The 26,966-nt window shown below is 39.5% G+C and overlaps 1 protein-coding gene across 1 annotated transcript; it reads left to right on the forward strand.

Moving 5' to 3' along the window:
* Positions 1-242: 242 nt before the first annotated feature.
* On the forward strand, positions 243-25,095 carry LOC132768728 (catalase-like). The gene is made up of 13 exons (XM_060764911.2): positions 243-417; positions 2,302-2,473; positions 3,674-3,784; positions 4,622-4,752; positions 5,384-5,488; positions 8,704-8,829; positions 11,187-11,378; positions 11,500-11,652; positions 15,514-15,652; positions 17,955-18,085; positions 20,494-20,601; positions 23,258-23,344; positions 24,711-25,095. Exons 1-13 carry the CDS (start codon positions 352-354, stop codon positions 24,759-24,761), a joined length of 1,572 nt encoding a protein of 523 aa, XP_060620894.2. The 5' UTR covers positions 243-351; the 3' UTR covers positions 24,762-25,095.
* Positions 25,096-26,966: the final 1,871 nt, after the last annotated feature.

Consider the following 26,966-nt stretch of genomic DNA (forward strand, 5'->3'; position numbering starts at 1 on the left):
GGTCTTGCAGAAGTTTGGGACTTTGGCTGGCAGGATTCCCAGCTATTGGCCAAGTTGGCTGGGGCTTCTGGGACCAAAGTTTGGCGGTGAGAGAGAAAAGCAGAGACAAAGAGGGCTCATGTCCTTCGCATCCCTGTCTGTCTGTCTGTCCTGGTCTCCTTTCCCAGCAGGGCGGGGTGGGGGAGCTTTTGTCTCCCGCCTTCCTCCCCGGGGCAAGAGGCGGGGACCTGTCAGTGTGCCTTGGGTACCAGCTCTTGGGGGAGAGAGCTCTTCTTCCTCCCACGGCTCTTCCTTCCCATCCTTCGGAGAAGCGCCTTCCTTTCCCGTCTCCTTCACTTCCAGCCTCGCAACATGAAATGCTATCGGGACTATGCCAAGGAGCAGCTTAAGCATTGGCAAGAGCAGTGCGGCCAGCAGGTACCCAGAAATCCCCCTCACCCCCTCCCAGGAATCCATTGATATGCTTGCCCGGATCGCCCTCCTGGCTTGCCTTGGGACCGACTGGCAATGCTTTGGAAGGAAGCCCTTGGGGTGGGCGAGACCATCGCTCCGCTGAAAGGAGGGGGGGGGGGGTGAAGGGAGGGGAGGGGAGGGGAGGGGAACGTCCCAGAAGAAGCCTGAGTAGGACCAAGCGAGAGTGTTATTAAACGATGCTCTAGTTGGAATGGAACTCAGGGCCCTTCCACACGGCCCCTATATCCCAATATCAAGGCAAAAAATCCCACATTATCTGCTTTGAACTAGAATATATGGCAGTGTAGACTCAGATAACCCATTTCAAAGCAGATATTGTGGGATTTTCTGCCTTGATATTCTAGGATAAGGGTCTGTGTGGAAGGGCCCTCAGATAAACTACAACTCACTTGAAGAAAAAAGTGGGTTGATAGCAGTGACTGCAATAATGAGGGTTTATTCAAGCAATGGAGGAAAGAAAAAGACCACTTAAGTTCTTTCACAACTGTAGGTACTTGGTTAAGTCACATACTCTCAGCCTCAGATGAAGACAAATGTACAACAGTGAAAAACAATCAGTATTAGAAACAAGCTGGAAGCTTCTGTCCTTGGCTTTCCTTTTCTCTTGTCAGTCTCAAAGTCTTTAGAATCATGGAATCATAGAGATGGAAGAGACCTCATGGGCCATCCAGTCCAACCCCATTCTGCCAAGAAGCAGGAATATTGCATTCAAAGCACCCCTGACAGATGGCCATCCAGCCTCTGTTTAAAAGCCTCCAAAGAAGGAGCCTCCACCACACTCCGGGGCAGAGAGTTCCACTGCTGAATGGCTCTCAACAGTCAGGAAGTTCTTCCTCATGTTCAGATGGAATCTCCTTTCTTGTAGTTTGAAGCCATTGTTCCGTGTCCTAGTCTCCAAGAAAGCAGAAAACAAGCTTGCTCCCTCATCCCTGTGACTTCCTTTCAGACAGATTTTTTTCACAGATGTGCCTTTGTCTCTTCCATATATATATATATATATATATATATATATATATGCTGTATTTTATGTTTATGTTTTATGTTCAAGTTCAGACTACTGCACTTTATCTGATAAAGCAGCACCAATGTTTTCTCACCCAAAATAACAAAGATTTGTGTTACTTATCATACATATTTCCAGCCTTTAAAATCAGACTTGAAGATTTCTGCTTAAAATGCCACTTATGTACTAGCATAGGTCAAGGTCAAGGTTTCTCCTTGACATGAAGTCTAGCCGCATCCAACTCTGGGGGATGGTGCTCATCTCCATTTCTAAGCTGAAGAGCCGGCGTTGTCCGTAGATGCCTCCAAGGTCATGTGGGTGGCATGACTGCATGGAGCACTGTTACCTTCCCACCAAAGCAATACATATTGATATGCTCACATTTGCATGTTTTCGAATTGATAGATTGGTAGAAGCTGGAGCTAATAGCAGGAGCTCACCCCTCTCCCCTTTCGATCAGCAAGTTCAGCAGCTCCATGGTTTAACCCACTGTGCCACCAAGAGCTTCACGTACTAGCATACTGAAATTAAATAAGTGATGAGGTAATCATATATGCACACATTTGGATAAGAATGGAGCTTTTGTGACCCAGTTATGCCTTGGGGTTTGGTTCCATGGGTACCAGAATTAGTGGATGCTCAAATCTCATTACATACAAAGTCTATAAGGCACATTATCATAATATTGTGTCCCCTTATATAAAACACAAAATCAGTGTAGATCAGCCCTCAATCTGATTGCTTTCATGACGCCACTAAAATATAGACAATTATGTATCCTTTCCATTGGTGTCATTTTGATTGCTTTCCCTTGTGAAATCTAGGAGCCGCCTGCCTTGTCCAGGGCAGCAGGAATCCCAGTGGGAAACCATCGGAATGTCCTGACGGTGGGTCCACAAGGTCCCCTCTTGGTTCAGGATGCGGTTTTTGCTGAAGAGATTACACATTTTGACCAAGAGAGGATTCCTGAAAGAGTTGTTCATGCCAAAGGAGCAGGTGAGTATTAGAGACAATGTAATATATTTCTTGTAAAACAGAGCCTCAAATATTGTAAGCTGATTACGGGATAGTGTGATTTTGAATTCAGAAGGAATAAGAAAATATAAAGTGTTTATCGAGTTGCTGTCTCCCACAGTCTGTAACAAGACTTTGAGTTGGATCAAACAAAGCATTTTATGACTTCTTCCCATACTTGCTGACCTACTTTTAGGAATCATGATATCATCTGTGGAATCCCTTTGTTGTTTTAATTCTGTCCTGTTTCACTTTACTTTCCCAACATATTCTAACCAGCTTCAACTTTTCCTTGCAAATAATTTTCTCCCTAATTTATTGTCTGAATCTTTGTCCTTTTACCTTTTTGATATTTTAATCCACCTGACATTGCTTTGCACATTATTATTAGCATACATGAGTCTTAAGGTTGTTTCACCCTAAGTCTGAAACAACCCATGCTTAAATTTTGTGAAAACCCACTGCGTAGACAGGAACCAAAGAATTGTGAATTTAACTTAGGGCCCAGCTACGCTCACCTGTTATCCTAAAAGGAGGCAAGGGAATCAGCTTTGTATCAGCTAAATCAGTGGTTCCCAATCTGTGGTTCATGAACCACCAGTGGCCTGCAAGAACAAAAATATGGTCCGCAGCCTCACCATTACTACACCGTTGCCTCAAATGAGAGTGACTTGTCTCGTAAAACCCTCTTATAGTGTCGAGGCAATGGGGATGTCGGGAGGGGAGAAGCTGACTACCCACAAAAGATTACTACTACCATATAAGCATATGGAGCTGATTTGAGTTAATGTTGCCTTGGACCATGTTAACAAGTCATGGGTGGCTCCAAATTTTCCCTGAGAATCTGGAGCAAGCCCAGACTTTGGTTCTATGTAAGATGTTCAATGGATTCTGAGGCAAAACCACTCGGAACTATTTATAGAGCATTCCATATTCCCTGGACTTGGGTGGCTGGGACATTCACACACACACACACACTCACTCACACACACACTCACATACACAATTTGACACACATTGCTCCCCCTCCCATTCTAAAACAGTATGTATTAGAAAAGAGCATTTTTTGTTCCTTTACGTGTGCCATATGTATGATCTGTGTCAGTTACTTTATTTGATATTATTTTCTTAAAGTTCCTGATCTTTTTCTTCAGTAAAGTCACATTTTTAAAATAATTCCAGGTGCTTTTGGCTATTTTGAAGTGACTCATGATATCACCCAGTATTGCAAAGCAACCCTTTTTGAGCCCATTGGTAAAAGAACGCCCATTGCCGTTCGACTTTCTGCTGTTGGTAAGGCCTTTACATATCTTGGTTTGTATTGTAATTGCGTTTTATTTTATGTGCCATCCCCTGATACTTTGATCAATTATCTTCACTGATCTCCTCAGTGAGAAATTCCTTGATTCCTTCTGGTTTTCCAAAATACCATTAAACAAACTAGAGTAGGGAAGTGTTTGTTAGCTATATTGTAAATCCACCCTGTACCAACAGAAACCCTAGTTTCCTATCAGTTGTTAATGTTATCAAATGCTACAGCAAGAACTAAGACAGAAAATGTATTTTGATTTAGAATAATTGCACTTAATTTACTTAATTATATTGACAGAGAAATTGTGACCATTTATTCACTCTCCTTCTTAAGTTATTGTGAGAAACATCTTGTCCCTATCGCGTAACAGCATAAATATATTTATATCTGAGGTCTTAATACCACTTGCTACTGCCTCTGAAGAAGTCAGTATATATCAATGAAAACACATGGATATAAAAAACATTTCATTTTAGCGGGGCACCCACATTTTTCTCTCCTTCTTTTCTCAATTATATAGTCAAAAATGGTTCATAACACTGAATAGGGATTGTTAAGACTGTTTATATTAGGTGATGGCTTGGAATGCAAGAAATTTGTGGAAAAAACTTTTCAAAAATTTGTTCCCAAGGTAACTGCTAGACACCTACTTAGAACTTTAATAGTATCAGTAAAACCCCCTATATATAGAATGCATAACTTTTTAGAGTAAAATCTAGAAAAACTGGGATGAAAGTTGGAGAACAATTCCTTTTGAAAATATTTGTTGGGACTGAATGCAATTTCAATTGTCTACTATTGGTTAACCTTTTTTATAGTTGGTGAATCAGGTTCAGCTGACACAGTTCAGGAACCTCGAGGCTTTGCAGTGAAGTTCTATACAGAAGAGGGCAACTGGGACTTTGTAGGGAACAACACTCCCATCTTCTTTATTAGAGATCCAATGCTGGTATGTTAGATCATGATGTGCATTTCTTTGGGCCATGAGTTATGACTTAAAGCAAGGAATTTATGAATTGGAACAGAATTCCAGGCTTTCTTCTTAAAACGTCCTCGTTGAATGCTAATACATTAATTTGTGGGCTTTGTCTGTTAGCTGGGCTTCCTTTTCCAAGCTCCAGAATTACAGCTGTGTATGGATTGGTGGCAAGGACCTATGCACACAAAATAACATAGAACTAACAAGCACACAAGCAATAATCAACTAAATTTATATTAACAATGAGCCTTAATCCTATAAACTCTCTCAAATGACCCTGGGTATGGGAAGTTTTATCCAAGCCCACCTTATGTTGTTTACTCTACCATGCTCATGTAAAATGACTGTTGGCCAAGCTCTTGTTTACTGAGCTCTATGAATTGAGGCTATTGCTATACAGAGAGTTAGTGGCTCATACTAAAGGATAAACCAAAGGAATATGACTATAAAAGAATGATACTGGATTGAATAGTACTCCTCAATGGCACACATTTTGTGGGTCAAAGTTAGTTTTGATTTACAAATACATAGAAAAGGATCTGTAGTACATCTAACTCTAATATAAATACACAGTAATTTAAATATATCTTTGTTTTTTTAGTTTACATCCTTGATCCATAGTCAAAAGAGGAATCCACAGACCCATCTGAGAGATGCAAACATGTCATGGGACTTCTTCAGTCTTCGCCGTGAGTCTCTGCACCAGGTTGGATCTAACTTTTCACTCCTAAATACAAATTACAATGTTTTCAAAACCTACAGTTTATTACGTATTATATGGGAGCTTGGGAAAAATCTGGAGGGAGAATTTCATAGTCTAGGCTGCTCCCATCCACATATTTGGATTAATGTAAGGTATGGGCCTGTGGAGATTCATTCCTGGGACCATGCTCCATGATCCCGGTAGTCAATTCTCATTGCCATCTCGATTCCATGGGCTCTCAGAACCTGAAAGGGCAGAATGGCACCCCCACTCTCCACTACCAGCCCCGTTTTGTCCCAAAAATTTACTGGAGGGGGCTGGATTTGTGCTCTCTCTTTCTAACCCCCCCACCATTCGTACCTCCCTATGTGTCATTTGGATGCATCAGAAACTGTCTTTGAGGGGCCTGTGCATGCAGCCAGGCCCCTCTGGCAGGTTTTTGAGCAAAACAGGAGGTTAGGGGGGACTGGTTGACCTGGGAGGGCATGTAGCCGCTGCCTCAAGGAAAATGTGAAGTTTGGGGATGGTGTGGGGACTAAATCCTGGGATTTAGAGGCTCTTCCTGCCTCTGTTTAAAAGCTTCCAAAGAAGGAGCCTCCACCATGCTTCGGGACAGAGAATTCCACTGCTGAATGGCTCTCACAGTTGCTTCTGATCCCAGATTAGCTGCTTTGATAATTTGAATTAAATGGTAGTGTAGATGGGGTCTTAGCTAAAGTCCTTCTCCTTTCCTTAAAACTTAGGTAAGATCTACACTGCCGTATTATCCAGATTATCAAAACAGATAATCCACATGATCTGCTTTGAACTGGATTATATGAGTCTGCACTGCCATAAAATCCAGGTCAAATCAGATAATCTGTAATCCACCCTTGGGGCCCTTCCACACAGCACAAAAGAAATGGGAGAGAACGGCTTAAAAGGGTGGTGGTAGTGGTTAGGGGACTTTACTGATAAGTCTGTGCTGAATTGGAGCAACACAGCCAAAACATGGGATAAAGAAGTCCCCTTTTATCCCAGTTCTGACTGGGTAATGTGTATTTTTATGGCTGTGTATCCCTGTAATCATGCAAAATGAGATTTTTTTTTTTTTAAAAAAACCCTTTGTTATGCACTGATCTTTATATGCGCACATGGGAATCTCTTCATATTTTATATTAAGGTATTTACATGTGTGCGTATGAGGATCCGTGAATTACAATTTTTTTAAAGAAATCCTTCCAATGGATGCCCCCCTCCCCCGTCCACCCTCCATTTTATTCTAAGGCAAAAAAGGGCTGTGAGGATGGCGGAGGAAGACAGGCTAGGATTGCAGGTTTGTGTGGGGGTCTGCAGGCAGGTCCTGGGTTTGTTTATCCCTCTTTGAAAATCCACATTTTGGCACTGTCTGGAAAAGCCCTAGGTATCACTAGCTTGTGTGGAGAGGCCTGAGCACTTTTGCATTCTGCACTAACAGCAATGGAAACATCCCAGGGTATTCCAGGTTCATACCTTGTCGAGACACTAGAGCTCTTTGGCTGAGAATTCTAAATGCCCCTCCATAAATTGTAAATTCCAGGTTTCTATAAGATGGAGCCATGACAGTTAAAGCAGAACTGTAATGCCATAATTGTGTGATATAGCTTTTGAGCTACATATAATCTGGGGATATGCAAATGTTGAAGTTCTTCATGTGCATTTGACTATTGGGTATTGTGTAAATGGCTGTTCCCATTTGAACAGTTTATTGGATGCCATACCCTTTCATCCAGAACATGCTATCTAAGAATAAAATATACTTGGAAGCACATCCTAGTTGTAGAAAAAATGAAGTCTGTCACAGTATTCCTTGGAACGGCAGTCTGAATCATCAGTTTTGCAACATTCCATAACTGCTAAAGTGACAATAAATGATTATAAGGAACAGGACCATCCCAGCAGCAAGCATTAAGGATCTAACTACCTGGCTAGCATTGAGTAATTTACAGCCAGGGTTGGATAGCTGAAAAAGTAATTAAAAAGCACAAGCTTCTCTGTAAGTGTGGTAGGAGGAGTTGTTGTCAGAGTGTTGAGCTATTGGAGATGGAGATTCCAAGTTTGAAGGATTAATGAAGAAAATCAGAGAGAAACTAATACTATGAAGAAGCTATGAATTGACTGGGAGTGTTGGAAAGAGGGGCTGAAGAAGAGTCAAGAACATCTGCCAGATATATTTAAATACTGCTGTATAATCCATATGGTTTTTTTTTAACTTTATACAAGTTGTGCTTGTCTGCTCCGGAGTGGGAAGTGTTTCTGCTGACGAAGGTGGCTGGTTTGTTGTTGAACAAAGAAACCCAGCATTTTGCTGTGACATGAATACACTATGTAACACAATTTTTGTTACTGGGTTATAAATGTGAAAAAACACGGAAAAAGCTTATAGCAACATGCAGCACATTTTGCTATAGTTTTTCAATGACTGTCTCATAGAGTTTCAATGAAATCAACATAGGCCTCTTCTACACTGTCATATAAAACCCATATTATCTGCTTTAAAGTGGATCATATGGCAGTATTTAATCCAGTTCAAATCAGATAATGTGGATTATCTACTTTGACAATCTAGATTATATGATGGCGTAGAAGGGGCTATAGTTTGTGGCAGCCACAAAAATGAAGTTTCAGGAGTATAACAATTGCTTTATCAAAGGCTTTTATGGCTGAAATCACTGGAGTGTTGTATGGTTTCTGGACTATATGGCTGTGCTCTAGCTGCATTTTCTCTTATGTTTCACATGCATCTGTGGCTGGCATCTTCAGAGGATCCTCTAAAGATGCCAGCCACAGATGTAGGTGAAATGTCAGGAGAAAATGCAGCTAGAACATGACCATACAGCCCGAAAACCACACAACATTCCAGTATAACTACTTTCAAAGTAAATTCTGCACAAGTAAATAGAAAACACTTTCAAATCAGGAACAGTTTTTTTTCTTCAAATTTTGTTACATAGTCCGTTAGCTATCAATTGCTAATCACCGAAGAGCTTCCTGAAGGAAAGAAATAGTTCTTGTGAATGACACAAACATTTCACTGGTTCCTGTTATAAGGGGGGGGGGATTAACTGTTGTCCCCCATACCAGTTACCTTTAAAAGTACTGGTCTATCATACCTAAAAATCTAGCTTTGATTTTTTTATGAAACATGACCTGCATGAAAGATTTTAATAAAGGTTCCTGTTGTTGTTGTTGCTTTATAGGTATCATTTATGTTCAGTGATCGTGGCATTCCAGATGGATTTCGTCATATGCATGGCTTTGGATCAAATACTTTCAAGCTAGTGAATGCCTGTGGAAACGCAGTGTACTGCAAATTCCACGCAAAGGTAAGCACTGCCGTTTTTCTGTTTAGAAGTTCATCTTGAAGAATATGCTATTTAGGAAGTACATTTAGATTTAAAATACATTCTTAGTTGATTTTGGCAATGTGGTGTGATTTTTTTGCCATTTGTTCTTGTAGAGTGATATAGTTTTATAAAGTAAATATGTTGTTTTTGTCTTTATTGTTTTCCAGCTCAATATACCATATTTTATTTTTGTAATATTCTTTTTCTGTTTTTATATCTATATTTAAATTTCTATCTATTTACAGTATATAAAATTCAAAAAGGTTATTACATAAGTTTTCATAGGGTTTGTCTACCTCCAAAATAATAATAAAATCTGTATCAGGACTGTACGAAAACATGACATATGGCCATTTCAGTATTGCAAATCCTTTAATTTGTTTTTAAAAATGCACTTTTAAAAAAATGCAGTTTCTTGGGAAAACTTGCTTTTCCAGTGGGTCTATCTTGATTAGAGTTCCAGTGGAGGGCATGGAGTGGGAAAGCGAGTCAGACCGCTGGGTAGCAAATGTTGCCATTTTTTTAAATCTGTGTAGATCACACCCTCACCTTTGAGGTGGCAAAATAAACTGTGTCTTTCTATCTGGAGACATCGCAACACTGCCATTATCCCTGGCAGTGCTGTACTTTCAAAGCAGTTTGTTTGTTCTCTGCATCATTGCTAAAAGATTTTCTGAATATCACCTAGTGGATGTTTTAGAAATTTACACAAAGCTTTTGTGCAGTGTTTAGAGTGGACTCTGCAGAAGGTGATTCAGATGGACGTCATAGAAAGGGAAATCACACTGTTTAGCAAGCCTTGCAAATGTTGATTTCTTATCAGTAAATGTTTGATTTTTTAATATCTATTTTATATATATACCTAGAGTGAATAGATAAGCATAAGCAGCCCTGTTGTAGACAAGTGCAGATACAGTCTACTTTATCAGATTTCTTGGAATATGGCTGTTGTAGTTGTAGTTGTTATTTTTGTGTTTGTACGATGTTCAGATGCTACACACATTAGCTCAGAGCTCACTGAATAATAATTTGGACTGATTAAGTTTTGCCCAAAATCTTTAATGATAGAAATTGCCCAAGACATTTCTGGTTTTGGAACAAAACAGTTATCCCTCCACATTCACTGGGTTTAGGGCCACAGAGAACGCATTAATGTGAAAAAATGCAAATAAAAATGTACTAGTTCTTCCAGCATGTGTCTCTGGTCAACTTCCAATGGAGTGCATTGGAGGATTGAGGAATTCCTAAATAATATATTTTTATCCAGTCTGTGAATAGCCAAATCTGCCAGCCTAACCAAATTTGGTAGGCTGACTACTTACGTATTAGTTGGGTGCTTATACAGTAATAATTTGGATATAAAACCTTTTGTTCCAAATCTTTAATGATGGTAATTCAAACATCCTGGCTTTGGCGCAATAGTTTTTCCTGTGGCATTGCTGACTTGCTGTTTTGTGGGTTTTTGAAAATATTAATATAAAATATAAAATATTTACATCCAGTGGAAGCCAGGGACCCTGGAAGTGGGGTGGCCTGAGGTACAGTGGGGAATGCCTGCCTCTCTGGCCTGCTGCTGCCTGTGTGGCTCCGGAGGCTCTGCAGAGGTCTGCGGAGGCCAGGCAGGCAGGCAGGCAGGCGCCCTTGGGATGGGCAAGGAGACGGGTAAGGAAGCGTGGATTAGAAAATAATATATAAAATAATGCATAAATATTAAAATTAATATGGTGTCCCTACTTTGTGGATTTTCACTTATTGCGGGGGGTCCTGGAATAGAACCCCCACAATAAGTGAGGGAACACTGTAGTTCCTCTAAATGGTCCCATACTATTAATTATTCATTTCTATTAATGTTTTTGGACTTTGGAACCTTTATGTTTCTTTATGTAGTACCACACTACTGTTGAATTTGTTAAAATTTGCAAGACAATAAGTCCCCTACCCATTGCTCTATTATATAATTTATGAATTTAACATTTATGTTCCATTATTGTGGACTTAGAGTTCTTATCTATTTTATTTTTATAAAATGTTTTATATAGTAGTATGCTTATACCCTCAAAGAATGGCTACCAGTCCCACCCATTATGTGGCATATGAATACTAGATCAGTGATGACTTCCATCTGGCATTAAATAAGAAACATAGGTCTACACTGACACACATCATTTGATGTAGTTTTGTTTTTAGCACTTATAGTGTCTCACACATAAAGCCTGTTTCCACACATATATTGTTGTCCCTTAAGTCAGGAAAAGGAATAAGAATTTTTTTTAGAAAATGTTGTTCATATCTGATTATTAATGAAAGTTATAACAGATTTATTTTGACATTTGCAGACTGATCAGGGAATCAAAAATCTTACTGTTGAAGAAGCAGAAAAGCTGGCTGCTAAAGATCCTGACTATGGTCTGCGTGATCTCTATAATGCTATTGCTAATGGAGATTATCCATCATGGAGTTTCTATATTCAGGTCATGACATTTGAACAAGCTGAGACATCGCCATTTAATCCTTTGGATGTAACTAAGGTAAGCATTGTACATTTTTCTCTTACATACTTCATATAGAGAAGAAATGTTGTCATATCTCTGTTCTACAAGTCTTTGATCTGAGAGAAGACTAGAATAAAATGTCTGTCTCATTTTCTAGGTTTGGCCTCACGGGGATTATCCTCTCATTCCTGTGGGAAAGATTGTCTTAAACAGGAATCCTGTCAACTATTTTGCTGAGGTGGAACAAATTGCTTTTGACCCAACCAACATGCCTCCAGGAATTGAACCTAGCCCTGATAAAATATTGCAGGTATAGGCTATTTAATATTTCTTCACCTCTGATGGAACGCTCTTCTTAAACTTTCTAAGCTGCAGTATAATGAGGAATGGTAGCATTCCTCATTATCTGTGAGACTTTATTTTCTAACCAACCTTTATTTTTGTATGTTATATTGTTCTTCCATTTCACTTTTATTGGTCAACATCCTCCACCAACTAATAATAATAATAATAATAATAATAATAATAATAATTTATTTATACTCCACCATGATCTCCCATAGGGACTTGGGGCGGCTTACAAAATAGCACATGAAGGTGCCATACAGCACATAAAATGCAATACATCAATATATAGAATCAATATCAAGAACACATTTACATAAAACCATACATATAAAATAGACAAAAGCAAACTCAACTTAAATAAAATATCAGTAAAATGTGGCTGTAGCTATTGATTAAAAGATCCATACTATCAATTTAGTGTTCCAACTATATACCAACCAAAATATAGAATTAAAATGGTCAAATAATTGCCACTCAGTCTAGCTAAAAGTTATAAAAAGGCCTGATGGAAAACCATGTTTTTATCTCTTTCCGAAATTGTTGTAGTGTGGGGGCTTGCCCTAAGTTCCCTGGGGAAGGCGTTCCAAAACCGGAGGGCCACCACCGAGAAGGCCCACCAACCACACATCCCCACCAACCACACATGAAATAAAGGTGGAACCGAGAGGACGGCCTCCCCGCAGAACTTAGAGCCCGAACCAGTTTGTAGGGGGAGATGCGGTCACAAAGACAGGCAGCCCCACATAGTGTGCATTGCAGTAATCCATTCTAGATGTAACTAAGGCATGGACCACCATCACCAAGTCAGGCTTTTTGAGGTACGGTCATATCTCAAACACAAGTTTTAACTGCGCAAAGGTCCTTCCCACCACAGCCGACACCTGAGTTTCACACGTCAGCATTGAGTCCAGGACGACCTCCATCTGAACATTAGGAAGAACTTCCTGACTGTGAGAGCCGTTCAGCAGTGGAACTCTCTGCCCCGGAGTGTGGTGGAGGCTCCTTCTTTGGAAGCTTTTAAGCAGAGGCTGGATGGCCATCTGTCAGGGGTGATTTGAATGCAATATTCCTGCTTCTTGGCAGGGGGTTGGACTGGATGGCCCATGAGGTCTCTTCCAACTCTTTGATTCTATGATTCTATGATTCTATGACCAGTGTCCTCAGGGGGAATGTTACCTCTTTGAACACAGGATACAACAATATATAATGAATATAGAGTATATATTTGGGAAAGGTCATTTGGAGTTTTGTGGTGCTTTCTACATGCAGATGACACTTAGCTCTATTACTCCTTCCCACCTAAAACAAAGGAAGCTGTCCTAACCCTAAACCAGTGTTTCTCATTAGTAATGGATTGGATGAGAGCAAACAAATTGAAAGAAGACAGAAGTGCTCCTAGTCCTTCATCACACTAGGAGGCCCCCTGTAGTGGGTTTAACCCTTGTGCTGGCAGGACTGATGACCAACAGGTTGGAGGTTAGAATCTGGGAAGAGCGCGGATAAGCTCTCTGTGCTGGCTCCAGCTCCCCATGTGGGGACATGAGAGAAGCCTCCCACAAGGATGGTAAAACATCAAAACATCCTGGCATCCCCGGGCAACGTTCTTGAAGACGGCCAATTCTCCCACACCAAACTTGTAGTTTCTCAAGTTGCTCCTGACATGAAAAATATCACACCAGAGAATGAAACCATATTAAATACAGTTTCTGCCTCGTGCAGAATTCTGGGGTTTGTAGTTTAGTGAGGCTCCCTAAACTACAAACCCCAGAATTCTGCAGGAGGCAGCAACCGGATTTAAAGTGGATTTATTCTCTAGTGTGATGAGGTCTCTGGTCAGTCAGGAGGCAGATCAAGAAATAAGAATTCAGCCTGTGCTGGATGGGTTACACTCCTCTTGAAGACACAGGCCCACAGTTTGGTGGTACTCCTGGACTCAGTATTGAACCTGGAGTCCCAGATTTTGGCAGTGTCCAAGAGTGTCTTTGCACATTGAAAACTTGTGCATCAACTGTACCTGTTTCTTGAGACGTCTGAACTGGTGCATACCTTAGTTACATCTTATTTGGATTACCATCATTTTGATTACTATGTGGAGCTGCATCTGAAGAGCAGTCCGATACACCAGCTGGATTGCTAACTGGGGCTAGCTACAGGGAGTGCAACTCTTAGTTGCAACAGCTCCATTGGCTGCTAGTCTGTTTCAGGTCACAATTCAAATGTCTGGTTATGACTTATACAGTTCTATATGGTTTAGACTCAGGCTATTTGACAGATCATATCTCTTGGTACAAATCTACCCAGGCTTTAAGATCCTTCTCTCAGTCCCACCACCACTGCAGGCTCAGTGGCTGCCTCTCCTCTCTGGAATTCCCTGCCGATGGAAGCTGGAATGGCCCTTTCCCTTACATTGAGACCTTTCTTTTCAGACAGGCTTTGGAAGTAGAAAAAAAAAATAAGACCCAGTAAAGGGGTGCTGTGTGATGTTTTTATGTGCTTTGAATTGTTTTGATTGTTATAACTGTTAATTTTTAATACTTCCAATGTTTTATCCTATTTTAATGTCTGTATCTGCTAATTTTTAATTGACACACTGTTATGTATTTATTGTCAGCTGCTTTGAGACTCCTTTGGCAGAGAAACAAAAGTATAAATACATCTGCATCATTGGGTTGTGGTAGGTTTTTCGGGTTGTATGGCCATGTTCTGGAAGCATTCTCTCCTTACATTTCATCTGCATCTATGGCAGGCATCCTCAGAGGTTATGAGGTCTTTTGGAAACTAGGAAAATTGGGTTTATATATCTGTGGAAAGTCCAGGGTGGGAGACCTCACAACCTCTGAGCATGCCTGCCATAGATGCAGACGAAACATCAGGAGAGAATGCTTCTAGAACATGGCCATACAGCCTGAAAAACCTACAACAACCCAGTAATTCAGGCCATGAAAGCCTTTGACAATACATCTTCATCATTATCATTTTTCCAATACCAGATTCAGGATCCATGCCAACTAACCCCCCCCCCCCCCCCCAATAATATGACAATGGTAACAATCAATTACAATCCACAGGTGAGTGACCTGGTTGCAAATCAGAAGGCAACTGTTGGGATGAGGCTCCCGGCAGCTGCCTTTATACTCCATTTTCCATTCTCAGAGTGAAGACCAGATCTGGTTGGTATAACAAGTGAATGAGTTTGAACCACTGGGTTCAAACCCATTGGCTGCTGCCCTTAGCTCCTCCTTCCATTCTCCCCAAACACGGAACATGCTGGGAGAGGGAGAGCTGGCACTGCAGAAAATGGCAGCCCTAGCTATGTTGTCTATTCATTCTTCAACCTTCTGTGCTGATAAGGTTATTTTCTTCAGAGCCATTTAAGTGAGTAAAATTTAAAACAGAAATTTAGGACATTCTTATTAATGTGTATTGATTTAGAATTGATGTAATGTTTTCATTGATCTGGAGGATTTCAATCTTGGACAACCAGATTCAAACCCTCCAGGTGCTATAAAACATCCTAGTGATGTTTGGCCAGTCATTTTCTTTCAATCAAACCTACTCCACAGAGCTGTTGCGAACTGGAGTAGGTGAACTGGGAATCTCAGGTGTATAGTACTCAATACATAAAATAATAGCAGATCTCCTTTTAGGCTGATATCATTTAAACTGTCAGATTTCTGCCCCTTGTTGATAGGAGCATCAGTGGACTAAAGAATTGATTTTGCCATGGTTAAAACTCTGCAAGGCAAAAATCTGAGAATGAGAGAAACCCGCTGAAACAGAAATTATTCACATTCACACTTGTCTTTGTGATATTTTATTCTAGGGGCGTCTCTTGTCCTACCGAGACACCCAAAGACACCGTCTGGGATCCAATTATCTACAAATTCCTGTCAATTGTCCATACCGAACTTGTGTAGCCAATTACCAGAGAGATGGGCAAATGTCTATATATGGCAACCAAGGTAATTGTGGTATCTCTTTTGGAAGTAATTCTTCAATAATGCCCATCCGTGGTCACTGCTGGTCAAGTATGATTGTGTTCCAGGAGTAGAGTCTTGACAGCAAACCTGCAGAAGACTTATTCTGGATCTGTATGGTCTTTCACATTGTGAGCATAGATTTCCAGATAGATGGCAGTCACAACAAGGATTAGCTCAGTGGTTCTCAACCTGGGGTCCCCAGATGTTTTTGGCCTTCAACTCCCAGAAATCCTAACAGCTGGTAAACTGGCTGGGATTTCTGGGAGTTGTAGGCCAAAAACATCTGGGGACCCGAGGTTGAGAACCACTGGATTAGCTGGACCCGCCTTTTTCCTCTTGGCACATTTATCCCTTTTGTCCTCTATTTATACCTGTTCAAAATCCACACTACTGTTGGTAACAGCTGACCTCCAGTTAGAATGCTCAAAAGCAAGGGCTTCCCAGTTCTTAATGTTTATGTCACATTTTTAAACGTTAGCTTTAAGCCCATCTTTGACAATGCCGCCAGTCCAGTGAAGTTGATGGCAGTGAATTATGGCTTCAATGTTGGTAGTCTTTGTTTCTTCCAGAATGCTGATGTTTATCCACCTGGCTCCCCAAAACATTTGCAGAATTTTTCAAAGGCAATGCTGATGGAGTCTTTCCAGAAACTGAAAGTGATGTTTGTAGATGGTCCATGTTTTGCAAACATACAACAGAGTTTGAAAGGCAATAGCTTTACAAACAGATATCTTGGGGCCCATCCAGACAGGCCCATATGCTGGGACCTGTCTGGGTTTTTACCAGAGGTGTCCAAACACCACCACCAGTAAAATAAATTAATTTGGAATAAACCAGGGTTTCCCAGGTTTATTCTGAATTAAATAAATACCTGGTTAGATTTTGATCTTAAGGTAACATCCAGATCTTACCATGTGTGGGCTCTGTGTGGATTGAATCCAGGAACTCTGTCACATGATTCCCGGGCCCAATCCACACAGCCATCCTGGTGTTTTGGGCTCCTGGAGCCTGAAAGACTAAGAGGGCACCCATCACCTTCCCCAAATCCCAATTTTTCCCTAAAAATTAAATAAGCCATACCTGGCGACCATAACATTTCTCCTTGTGCCCTCCTGGCATGAGCAAATGATGCGCCAGGAGATGGGGAAGGAGAAGGGCCAAGGAGCGAAGTTATGGAGGCCAGGTATGTTTTATTTAACTTTTAGGGGGAAATTTGAGGGGGCTTTGGGGCAGCTGCATGTCATCAGGATGGCATGCAGCCACACCCTCCACCAGAAAATCCTGGGCTTTTTAGGTGGTGTGGGGACAGGAATCCACACTAAAGCGGATTTTGGGCTTGTCGGGAAGAGCCCTCAGTATCCCTATGAATGTCCCAGTCCTTGAACACTCTCTGCTTCATCTGAAATGAAAATGGCTGCACATTTTTCAGACGGTGTTCCATTTCGGCATCAATGTTGACTTTTGTGGAGAGATGGCTGCCCAGGTAGCAGAAATGGTGAACATTTTCTAGCATTACACAATTAAGCTGTATTGCTGGCATTGCAGAGAGTTTGGTTTGTGTCTGCTGGTAGAGCACTTTCCTTATTTCTATATTAAGTGAAAGGCCATTATTTGCTTCTTCTGAAAAGCACAGACTATGTTATCACAAACATATTGGAGTTCTATATAGAATAACTTGCTACCCTACTTTTGGCTTTCACCCTGCTAAAGAGCTTGCCATCTGTCTAATTGCGTATATTATATCTGGTTACCAAGGTAATTGTGGTATCTCTTTTATAAGTAATCTATATAAATAAAAATGTAATGTTCATTTGTGGGATTAACATAACTCAAAAACCACTGGATGAATTTACACCAAATTTGGACACAATACACGTATCAGGCCAATGAGTGACTATCATTCATAAAAACACCGAAAAACATAGCAGAAGAGACTTAAAAAGCAAAAATAAATTATTAAAATGCATATGCAAAACCACATATATAAATGCAAATACACATATATACACATATACACAAATATATACAGACACATATACACACACAAAACATATACACAAACTGGGCCACAGCTAGTCCTTTAATAATGCACATTAACATCAGGAAGAGCTTTCAGAAGGGACTGTTAGATTCTCTTGGTTGAAAGATTTTTAGTCTCTTACTGCTGAAAATATTTTCACACAAAGATCCTTTCAAGTGAAGAAGATGGCAAAACTATTTAAGACCTTCTCCAGTAAAGTTATTTTATAATTATAATTGTAAAATAAATATTTTTACCCCCTAGGTGGTGCTCCAAACTATTATCCAAACAGTTTTAGTGGCCCTGAAGACCAGCCCTGTTTGCAGGAATCCTGTGAAAATACCTCAGGTGACATACAGCGCTTCAATGATGACAATGAGGACAATGTATCTCAGGTAAGAAGAAGTGATGTATATGCATATATACTCAAAGATAAGCCGAGTTTTTCAGACCTTTTTAGGGGCTGAAAAATCCTTCCTCGGCTTATAATGAGGTCAAGCTGGGCAGAGGAGCCTGCAGGCCATTGCTTATTTATTTATTTATTTATTTATTTATTTATTTATTTACTGCATTTGTTGACCGCCGTTCTCAGCCCTAGGGCGACTCACGGCGGTGTACAACATATAAAAACAGTTTACAATAGACAATATCACAACAAAATCAACATAACAATCAATAATACCATTACACTAAATCATCCGCTTGCAATATATGATGTATTTCTCTTTCATCTTTCCCTCCCTAAACAGTGTGTTTTCTTTTCTGCTTCTGCCCTGCTTCTCCTCCCAGGCTGGAATGTTTTGAAAAGGGAAAGGAAGGGGATAGAAGCCCTTGCAAGTCAGGAATATTCATTAATCTTATAAAAGCATTTTCCCCTTAAATATTTGTCAATCTCTACTACAGATATATAAGCATTCCCCCCTTCAAGCCTTTGCAATCCCTATTTACCTATATATCTGAATCTATCTATGTACATTAATTTTTATATGAGTTTCCCCTTATTTGTTTGCAGGTCTTTGCAAATCCTATATACATATAGGTATCTATATGTATACATTATGTTTATAAATGAATTTTCCCCTCATATGTTTGCAAGTCTCTGCAAATCAGATATAGATATTGCTAAATATATAGAGGTACCTATATATCTGTATATCTCTCTGTATGTATAAGTGTGTATATATAAATAATTTTAAATATGAATTTTCTGCCTCATATGTTTGCAAAACTTTGCAAATCCTATATAGATATATTATCTATATATAGAGAGATGTCTACATGGATATATATGAATATAGATATATAATATTTCAGGGGGGAAATGCACACACAAATATATATAGATATGTCTAGATAGATATGAATAGAGATATTGATTTTGGATGGTATGATTTTAATAACTAGTTTTAAATCATGTTGTTATGGGTGGGTTTTAATATAAATGTTATTGTATTATTGATGTTTAATTTTTATGCTTTATGTCTAAATGCTATTTTATGTTTAATGTTTTAATTTGGTTAGGTTCTTAATTTATAGTTATGTTATAGTCTAGTTATTATGTTTTGGTTTTCACATGTATGTATGGCATTGAATTTTTGCCTTTATAATGTTGGAAACTGCTTTGAGTTCCCTAAGGGGGAGAAAAGCAGTACATAAATGCAGATAATAATAATGATAATAAAGACCTTGGCCTGCACTTAAACACAATCGGCGCTGACAAAATTACCATCTGCCAGCTGTAGAAGGCCATCTTACAGGAATCTGCATGCATTATTCGCCAATATATCATACAGTCCTAGATACTTGGGAAGTGTCCGACATGTGATCCAATACAACAGCCAGCAGAGTGTCTGCTGTGGACTCATCTTGCTGTGTTTCTAATAATAATAATAATAATAATAATAATAATAATAATAATATAGATATATGGGGGTTGCAAATATTGCAGGGCCAATGTGTGCATGCACGCGCACACACATATATAGAGATGTCTAGATAAATATAAACATAGATAAATAGGGATTGCAAATGTCACAAGAGGGAAATGCACATATAGAGAGAGGATTAGCAAACGTTTCAGGGGAAATGCATATGTGAAATTAATATATATAATTATAGATCTATTTCCAGCTCTGCATTGTTTATATAAGCATTGAATCTTAGTCTGTTACTATGTTGGAAGTCAGCCTGAGTCCCCATGGGGAGATAGAGCAGGATACAAATGAAGTATTATTATTATTATTATTATTATTATTATTATTATTACTACACAAAAACACAGTATGACACAGCAGACTCACTGAATTGGTTTGGTGCCAATAAGGCATTTGGACTCAGCTTGCTTCTGTGCAGTCTAAACAGCCACCAGCTTCCAACCTGACTTCATGGCTTGCTCTGAGGACTGCCCTGGCATTCATCCATTCCTGATCACTCTGCTGTATTTGGGTGTATAGAAGGATCGTTAGAAGGCAAATCTGGCTTGGACATTTCTTCTTGTGCCAAAAGTTTAGAAATTGCTTTTGATAAGGGCACAATGGCTTGTAGGCATGTACTGTAAAATATATGTAGTTTGATATGTGGGCCAGTGCTATAAAAGAAACAACATATCTCAAATGGTAAACCTGAGAGAAATCTTCAAGAATAGTCCTTATACACATTGGTTTATTAAGGGCAGTGATTAATACCTCCAGTGATACAATATGAAGTCCACAGAATCAAGTCTTATTTTAGAAAAATTATAAATGGCTAAATAGCAACAAGATAGGTCTGTAATAGAGGGTTTGCTTTCAATTTTTATTTATAGGTGCGGGTCTTCTATACCAAAGTATTGACAGAAGAAGAACGTGAAAGACTCTGTGAGAACATTGCTCGCCTTCTTAAGGATGCTCAGCTTTTCATTCAGGAGAGAGCTGTAAGTGGTAGACGATTATAATTTTTCTGTAAAGATTTCTACTGTGAGAATTCTAGAAGGCAGAGGATACACATGGATTTCAGAATGCATAAAAATATAAAAAATATAAAATGCAAAAGTACAATGTATGAAAGATAAAAGGTTCAAGCTGTTTCTAAAACATCTTTAAAACACAAGGATCAAATAATAGTGAAAGCCTGAGTTGCAGTAGAATAAACAACAGTAGAGTAAGTAGTATTTCTTTCCACAAAAAAGCTAACATCATTTTTCATTATTTCCTACTCTCCCATATAAAATACGGCAAAGTTTCTCTTTTGATATGTGATAACTAGCTAAAGCAATGTGGCCACTAAATCTTTACGTTTCTATTTCCATAATCAGATTCACAGCTCTCCTAAACTTTTTATAGTCATAGAGTTGGTGTGCTATCTGATATGCCTTTATGTAGGCATGGGTATTAGTTTGTGAGGGATCATTGCTCAACTGTCTTAGAAGCCTCCACGCCTTCTGGCTGCTCCTGCCAATGCCAACTTCTGTTATCAGCTTTATCCACTGTTCTTTCTTGGCTTCAGAGATGGAGGACACAATGCTCTGCGCTGCCTGAAGGGTTTGCTCACTAAATGGTTCTTCGTTGTGGAGCCTGTAATAGTTTTCCAACAAGGCAGCTGTTTCAGGAGTAATGCCCTGAAGGTAGCTGGTTCTGCAGCCTCTCGGTATGGAGGCCCGTGAGCAGGTTTTCACTATTTCAATAAAGTGCTCGTATTCCTCCGGGATTGGCGCGACCGATATGATCGTGTCATTTAACATGTCTGAGAATTTAGTCCAATCTGCCTTTCTGAAGTTGAATCTTCGTTTAAATCGAACTTCCTGAGGCCTTGTAGTTGGGAACAGTTGGCATACTATTGGTCGGTGCTGTGTGTTTGGAACTGATGGTCCCACTGATTTAGTGCATTGCCGTACAATGCTGTCGCTCACAAATAAGAGGTCTGGGTTATATCAATGTTCAACATTTACACAAATGACCAGTCACTGCCTGAAGGGACAGAGAGTTTCATCTATGCTGATGATTGTGCCATTACCGCTGAAGCAGGGAGCTTCGAGATGGTTGAACAGAAGCTCTCCAAAGCTCTAGGTGCTCTTACTGCCTATTACAGGGAAAACCAGCTGATCCCTAATCCATCTAAAACACAGATATGTGCTTTTCACCTTAAGAACAGACAATCATCCCGAGCTCTGAGGATTACCTGAAAAGGAATCCCACTGGAGCATTGCAGCACACGCAAATATCTGGGAGTCACCCTGGACTGTGCCCTGACCTACAAGAAGCACTGCCTGAATATCAAGCAAAAACTGGGTGCTAGAAATAATATCATATGAAAGCTGACTGGCACAACCAGGGGATCACAACCAGACACAGTGAAGACATCTGCCCTTGCGCTATGCTACTCTGCTGCTGAGTATGCATGCCCAGTGTGGAACACATCTCACCACACTAAAACAGTGGATGTGGCTCTTAATGAGACATGCCACATTATCACGGGGTGTCTGCACCTTACACCACTGGAGAAATTACACTGTTTAGCCAGTATTGCACCACCTGACATCCACCGGGAAGTAGCAACCAATAGTGAAAGGACCAAGGCAGTGACATCTCCAACTCATCCCCTGTTTGGATATCAGCCAGCACGTCAATGACTTAAATCAAGAAATAGTTTTCTGAGATCTATAGAGACACTCGTTGGACTCAGCAAGCGAGAGTCCAAAAGTGGCAGGCTCAAACCCAGAACCTCAATCAATGGCTGATACCAAATGAGAGACTCCCCCCTGGGTACACAGAAAACTGGGCGACTTGGAAGGCACTGAACAGACTGCGCTCTGGCACCACGAGATGCAGAGCCAACCTTAAGAAATGGGGCTACAAAGTGGAATCCACGACATGCGAGTGTGGAGAAGAGCAAACTACAGATCACCTGCTGCAATGCAACCTGAGCCCTGCTACATGCACAATGAAGGACCTTCTTGCAGCAACACCAGAGGCACTCCAAGTGGCCAGCTACTGGTCAAAGGACATTTAATCAACTAGCAAGCTTGCAAACTTTGTGTTTTGTTTGTTTGTCTGTTTGTTAAAAAATTCAATGTAACTGTTTGGTCTGCTGCTGAAACGATAAATAAATAGCCATAGAGGGATCCTTATCTTAACATGCTGTTATTTTCATAATCTCAAATGAAAAAATTATTTTCAGCTCATGAGAAATTTTAGGGTACCACTGAGTACTGGTTGTTTCACATAGGAAGAGAACACTACAGAGCCCATAATACAGTGTCTCTTAAAACTAAGACTTCAGTCTGTTTTTAAACTAACTTGAACCCATTCCACACAATAGAAAGTCTTTGATTAACTGTGAGCAGTGCATGCCAAATAAACTTATAACTGCACTGAAACAGAAAACTGAAAATCTGAATAATGTATAATCATTTGGAACAACATGAAGGTAACATTAATTAAAATTCAATCAGTAGTTGAACCTAATGTAAGCTGAATATGTTGAAGTTTCAAATCTACTACTCAGTAGTAAATGATAGACATTCTAGAGTTGATATAGTAGCTGGGAATGAAGAAGAAATAACTCTGCTTCAACCTCCTTTGGTGGTCCAGGTGAAGAACTTTACTGATGTTCATCCTGACTATGGTGCACGTATTCAAGCTCACTTGGATAAGCACAATACTAAAGACTCCAAAAAGGTATGAGAGCTATTTCATCTCATGTTGCTGTGTAGAAGGAGAGGAGAAGGAAATGTTGACTAAAGTCATTAAGATGTGAACTGCTGTAGAATGGGAGTGGAAGATGGGAAGGGATAACTATAAATGGAGGAGAAGAGATGCCCTCCATAAAATCTAACCTTCAAGGTTGCTGAGGAGTAATTGCAGATTGCAGATTCCCTCAAGATGGCCTCTCTCTGGCTGCACAGAGATAGGTCTTTGTGACCTGTCTGCCATTTGGAGACGTATGCTGTGGGATAAGATTCAGTCTTTGACAGCTCCCATATCTTTTTCTGCCAGCAGTTCTTCGCAGCCCAATAACATGCTGAAAGGGATGCGCTGAACTACCTCAGTGGTGGCAAGACATCCACACTTTCCAGCTCTGCTGAGCCCCATTCCCACATGTCACTGCAGCAACAAGACCTTTTTCTCAGAAGCTCCTCTTGTGTGTCTTGTGACTCACAAAGAAGACTAGGAGGAGCAACTGGAGGGAGGGAGGAATCTGGGCCCTGGTTGTTGGGGGTCTAGACTACCATAGAAACCAGCAGCAGGTGTCTAGAGCACCATAACCCAGAGGCAAGCCTGAATGCTGCACCTGGAGTTCAGTCATGTTTAGCAGTTTTCCCCAAGTAAAATCAGATCAGCCTGGGTGTGTTTTGTGGCCACATGCAGGAAGATTCACTCCCACGCCAACCTAAATGATGTGTGGCCTCTGACTTCTTCTCTAATTCCTCAGGGTAAGGGGTTTTTAAATGGGAAAGGGGGACAAGTATTCACTGCAATACATTACACATTCCCAAAACACAAGCAAGCAAGTTGATGCTGGGGGTGATGGTACACTTGAACACCAAGTCTCCTTCAGGGTTGAGAAATGTGGTATACAAATATTGCAAATAAATAAATAAAACAAGTTTTAGGATGTGTTCTTTATTTTATGCTCCTTTACCATCAATGAGCACCTAGAACTTTGCAGTGTTGGATAAGATTCTACTTTAAAAGGATTGTTAATGTTATTATTAGACATTTCTCTTTAAGGGATAATAGTATATGTGTAAACAAATGAAAATATACTTTTATTGGAAGGCAGAAACTCCATAACTTAACAGTATTAGTTTGAAAGAGAGTTGTATATATTTCTATGGTAAATATGACCTTCACACTTAACTTACACTAGATAACTTGCTTGTTCCTAAACATGAATTTGAAAAAAGAATGTGAGCAAATTGTCAGTTTTTTTAAAAAAATGAAATATGTCATAGTTAAAGAAAATTCAATAGCTAAAAACCTCTACCGCTTAAACAGCAAAGATTACTTGTATTCTGAATATATCTTTTTTTACTTTTCCTAGGGTTCAGTACACGTGTGCCGACAAGCTTCATCTAAAACTGGAAAGAACTAATGGCATGATCTCAAAATACCAGTTCTGCTGATTAGAACATTATCTCATGACATTACAATCAATCTAACTGGGAAACAACCCATGCAGTGCCTTAACAAATGTTTCCATGTTTTCTGAAATATCTTTTGACAGAAAGCAGTAAAATTTTGTTGTTTTGAAGATCAATCAAAATAATTTGCTTTCTAAGTAATCTTTCACTTATTTATTAAAGAGATCATACATAATACTGGCAAGACCTTTAACTGTAGGCACCCAGAGACTTTTTTCATGTTTATACGCTAGGGAAAAACAAAATCCTAATTGTAATACTGCCCTCTGGTGTGCTAATGTACTATACAGTAGGCCTGGGTAACAACGCAAAAATTTGTTTCTAAAATCGATTTGTAATTGGGTTTTTTTTTGTTTCAATATTTAAAATAATTACAAAATTTTCCAAAAAAAAAGTTCGGTATTTACGAAATTTCGTAAATATTTACAAAACATTTTGTAAAGATGGCGCCCTTTTTTTTTCAATATTTTTAAAATATTTTTTAAATTTAATTATTAATTTAGTAGAATAGGGAAGAGAAATTAAAATTATTATTAAGGAAGGAAGGCAGGCACTCACTCTGGCGGGCCCTCTCACTCGCCGCTCGCTCGCCCCTCTCCCTTCCAAGGAAAAGTAAAAGCTCGCCCTCTCAGCAAGCATCGGCAGGCGGCCATCTTACGTATTTCCGAAATGGACGGAAATACAAATTTTTTTGGCGCCTGCCGTTTCGATATTTAAAAACACTTCCAGGTTAAAAAAAAAGTTTTGTAATCGTTTCGTAATTCAAAAATTAACGAATTTTTTAACGAATTACGAATTAATGAAACGAATTGCCCAGGCCTACTATACAGTTTTAAATGGGAAGTAGGCTTAAAACTCATTATTGGAGATAGCAGTCGGTCACATAACCTGCTGTAGTAGAACCAGCTTCGAATCGAGCATATTAGCTTAACATTGTGGTTCTTATTTTGTGATGGCATCTCTTAATTACAAAAATACCAGTATTTTGGAAACAGCAAGGTTTTCTCAGTGGTGTTTGGCTCCTCAATAACAACTATTCTACAGTACTGTATATTTAACCAGTAATATCTAATCACAATTTATGCTATTTTGCTTGGCTATAATTTTTGCACATGGTTTCCTTATTGGTGGAAATGAGATGGTTATAAGTAAATCTTATGAAATTGATAGACATTCTCATTACCTTATATTCTTTCCCAGCTAGGAAGTAGTTACATATCTTAGTCTCATCAAATAATTGTATTATTACATTCAGTTCTAGCTCTTTCCTAATTCTGCATAGACAAGTTACTCATGTGTCCTAGTTCCAAGTTGGCTTAAGAAGATGTTACAAAATAAAATGAAATATAGATTCATATCATGGCTCAGGAGAGCTCTAATTGGTAAGTGTTGGTGGCGTTGATAATAATACTAATAAAACTTTATTTTTATCTCGCCCTATCTCCTTGAGGTTAATAACTGCATTGCCACTAATCTCTTAGTGAACCGGTGCTGATCAAGAATTTAAAAACATAGCTCGTGTAAGTCTGGAATGTTGGTAAACAAAGAAAGCTTGTAGCAGTTTGGAGATTAACTGAACATGGAAATATACACTTTTGTAAACTAAGTCTATTTCCTGGAATGTCTCTGAGGAAGTAGGCTTAGGGCCCTTCCACACAGCCATATAACCCAGAATAATAAAGGAGAAAATCCCACAATATCTGCTTTGAACTGGGTTATTTGAGTCCACACTGCCATATATTCCAGTTCGAAGCAGATAAGGTAGGATTTTATTCAGCTGTGTGGAAGGGGCTTTAGTCTAAGAAAGTTTATGCTAACAACCTCATTATAAACCTTAATATAAACTCTGAGGTGCTTAATATAAACTCTAAGGTGCTACAAGATCTCTTGGAATTCTTGTCAAGAAACTGAGTTGCTTAATTAGTTCTCTGATGCACTAAATGGACTAAACACTGGTCCCTGTAGTGCACTGATCTTCTCCTTCAAAAAGTTATCAATTTGCATTTGCTGCACTTGTAGTTGATGAGTTTCTGGCAAGAAGACAAACACTGCACATACATTAAAATACATATAGATTCTGCTAATCTATCTCCACAATTTCAAACAGTTCTAATAAGAAAAGGAAATATGAGGTGTCTAAAGAAAGCAAGATGGGT

Source organism: Anolis sagrei, chromosome 1 (genome assembly GCF_037176765.1).
Source record: "Anolis sagrei isolate rAnoSag1 chromosome 1, rAnoSag1.mat, whole genome shotgun sequence".
NCBI classification, from domain to species: Eukaryota; Metazoa; Chordata; class Lepidosauria; order Squamata; family Dactyloidae; genus Anolis; species Anolis sagrei.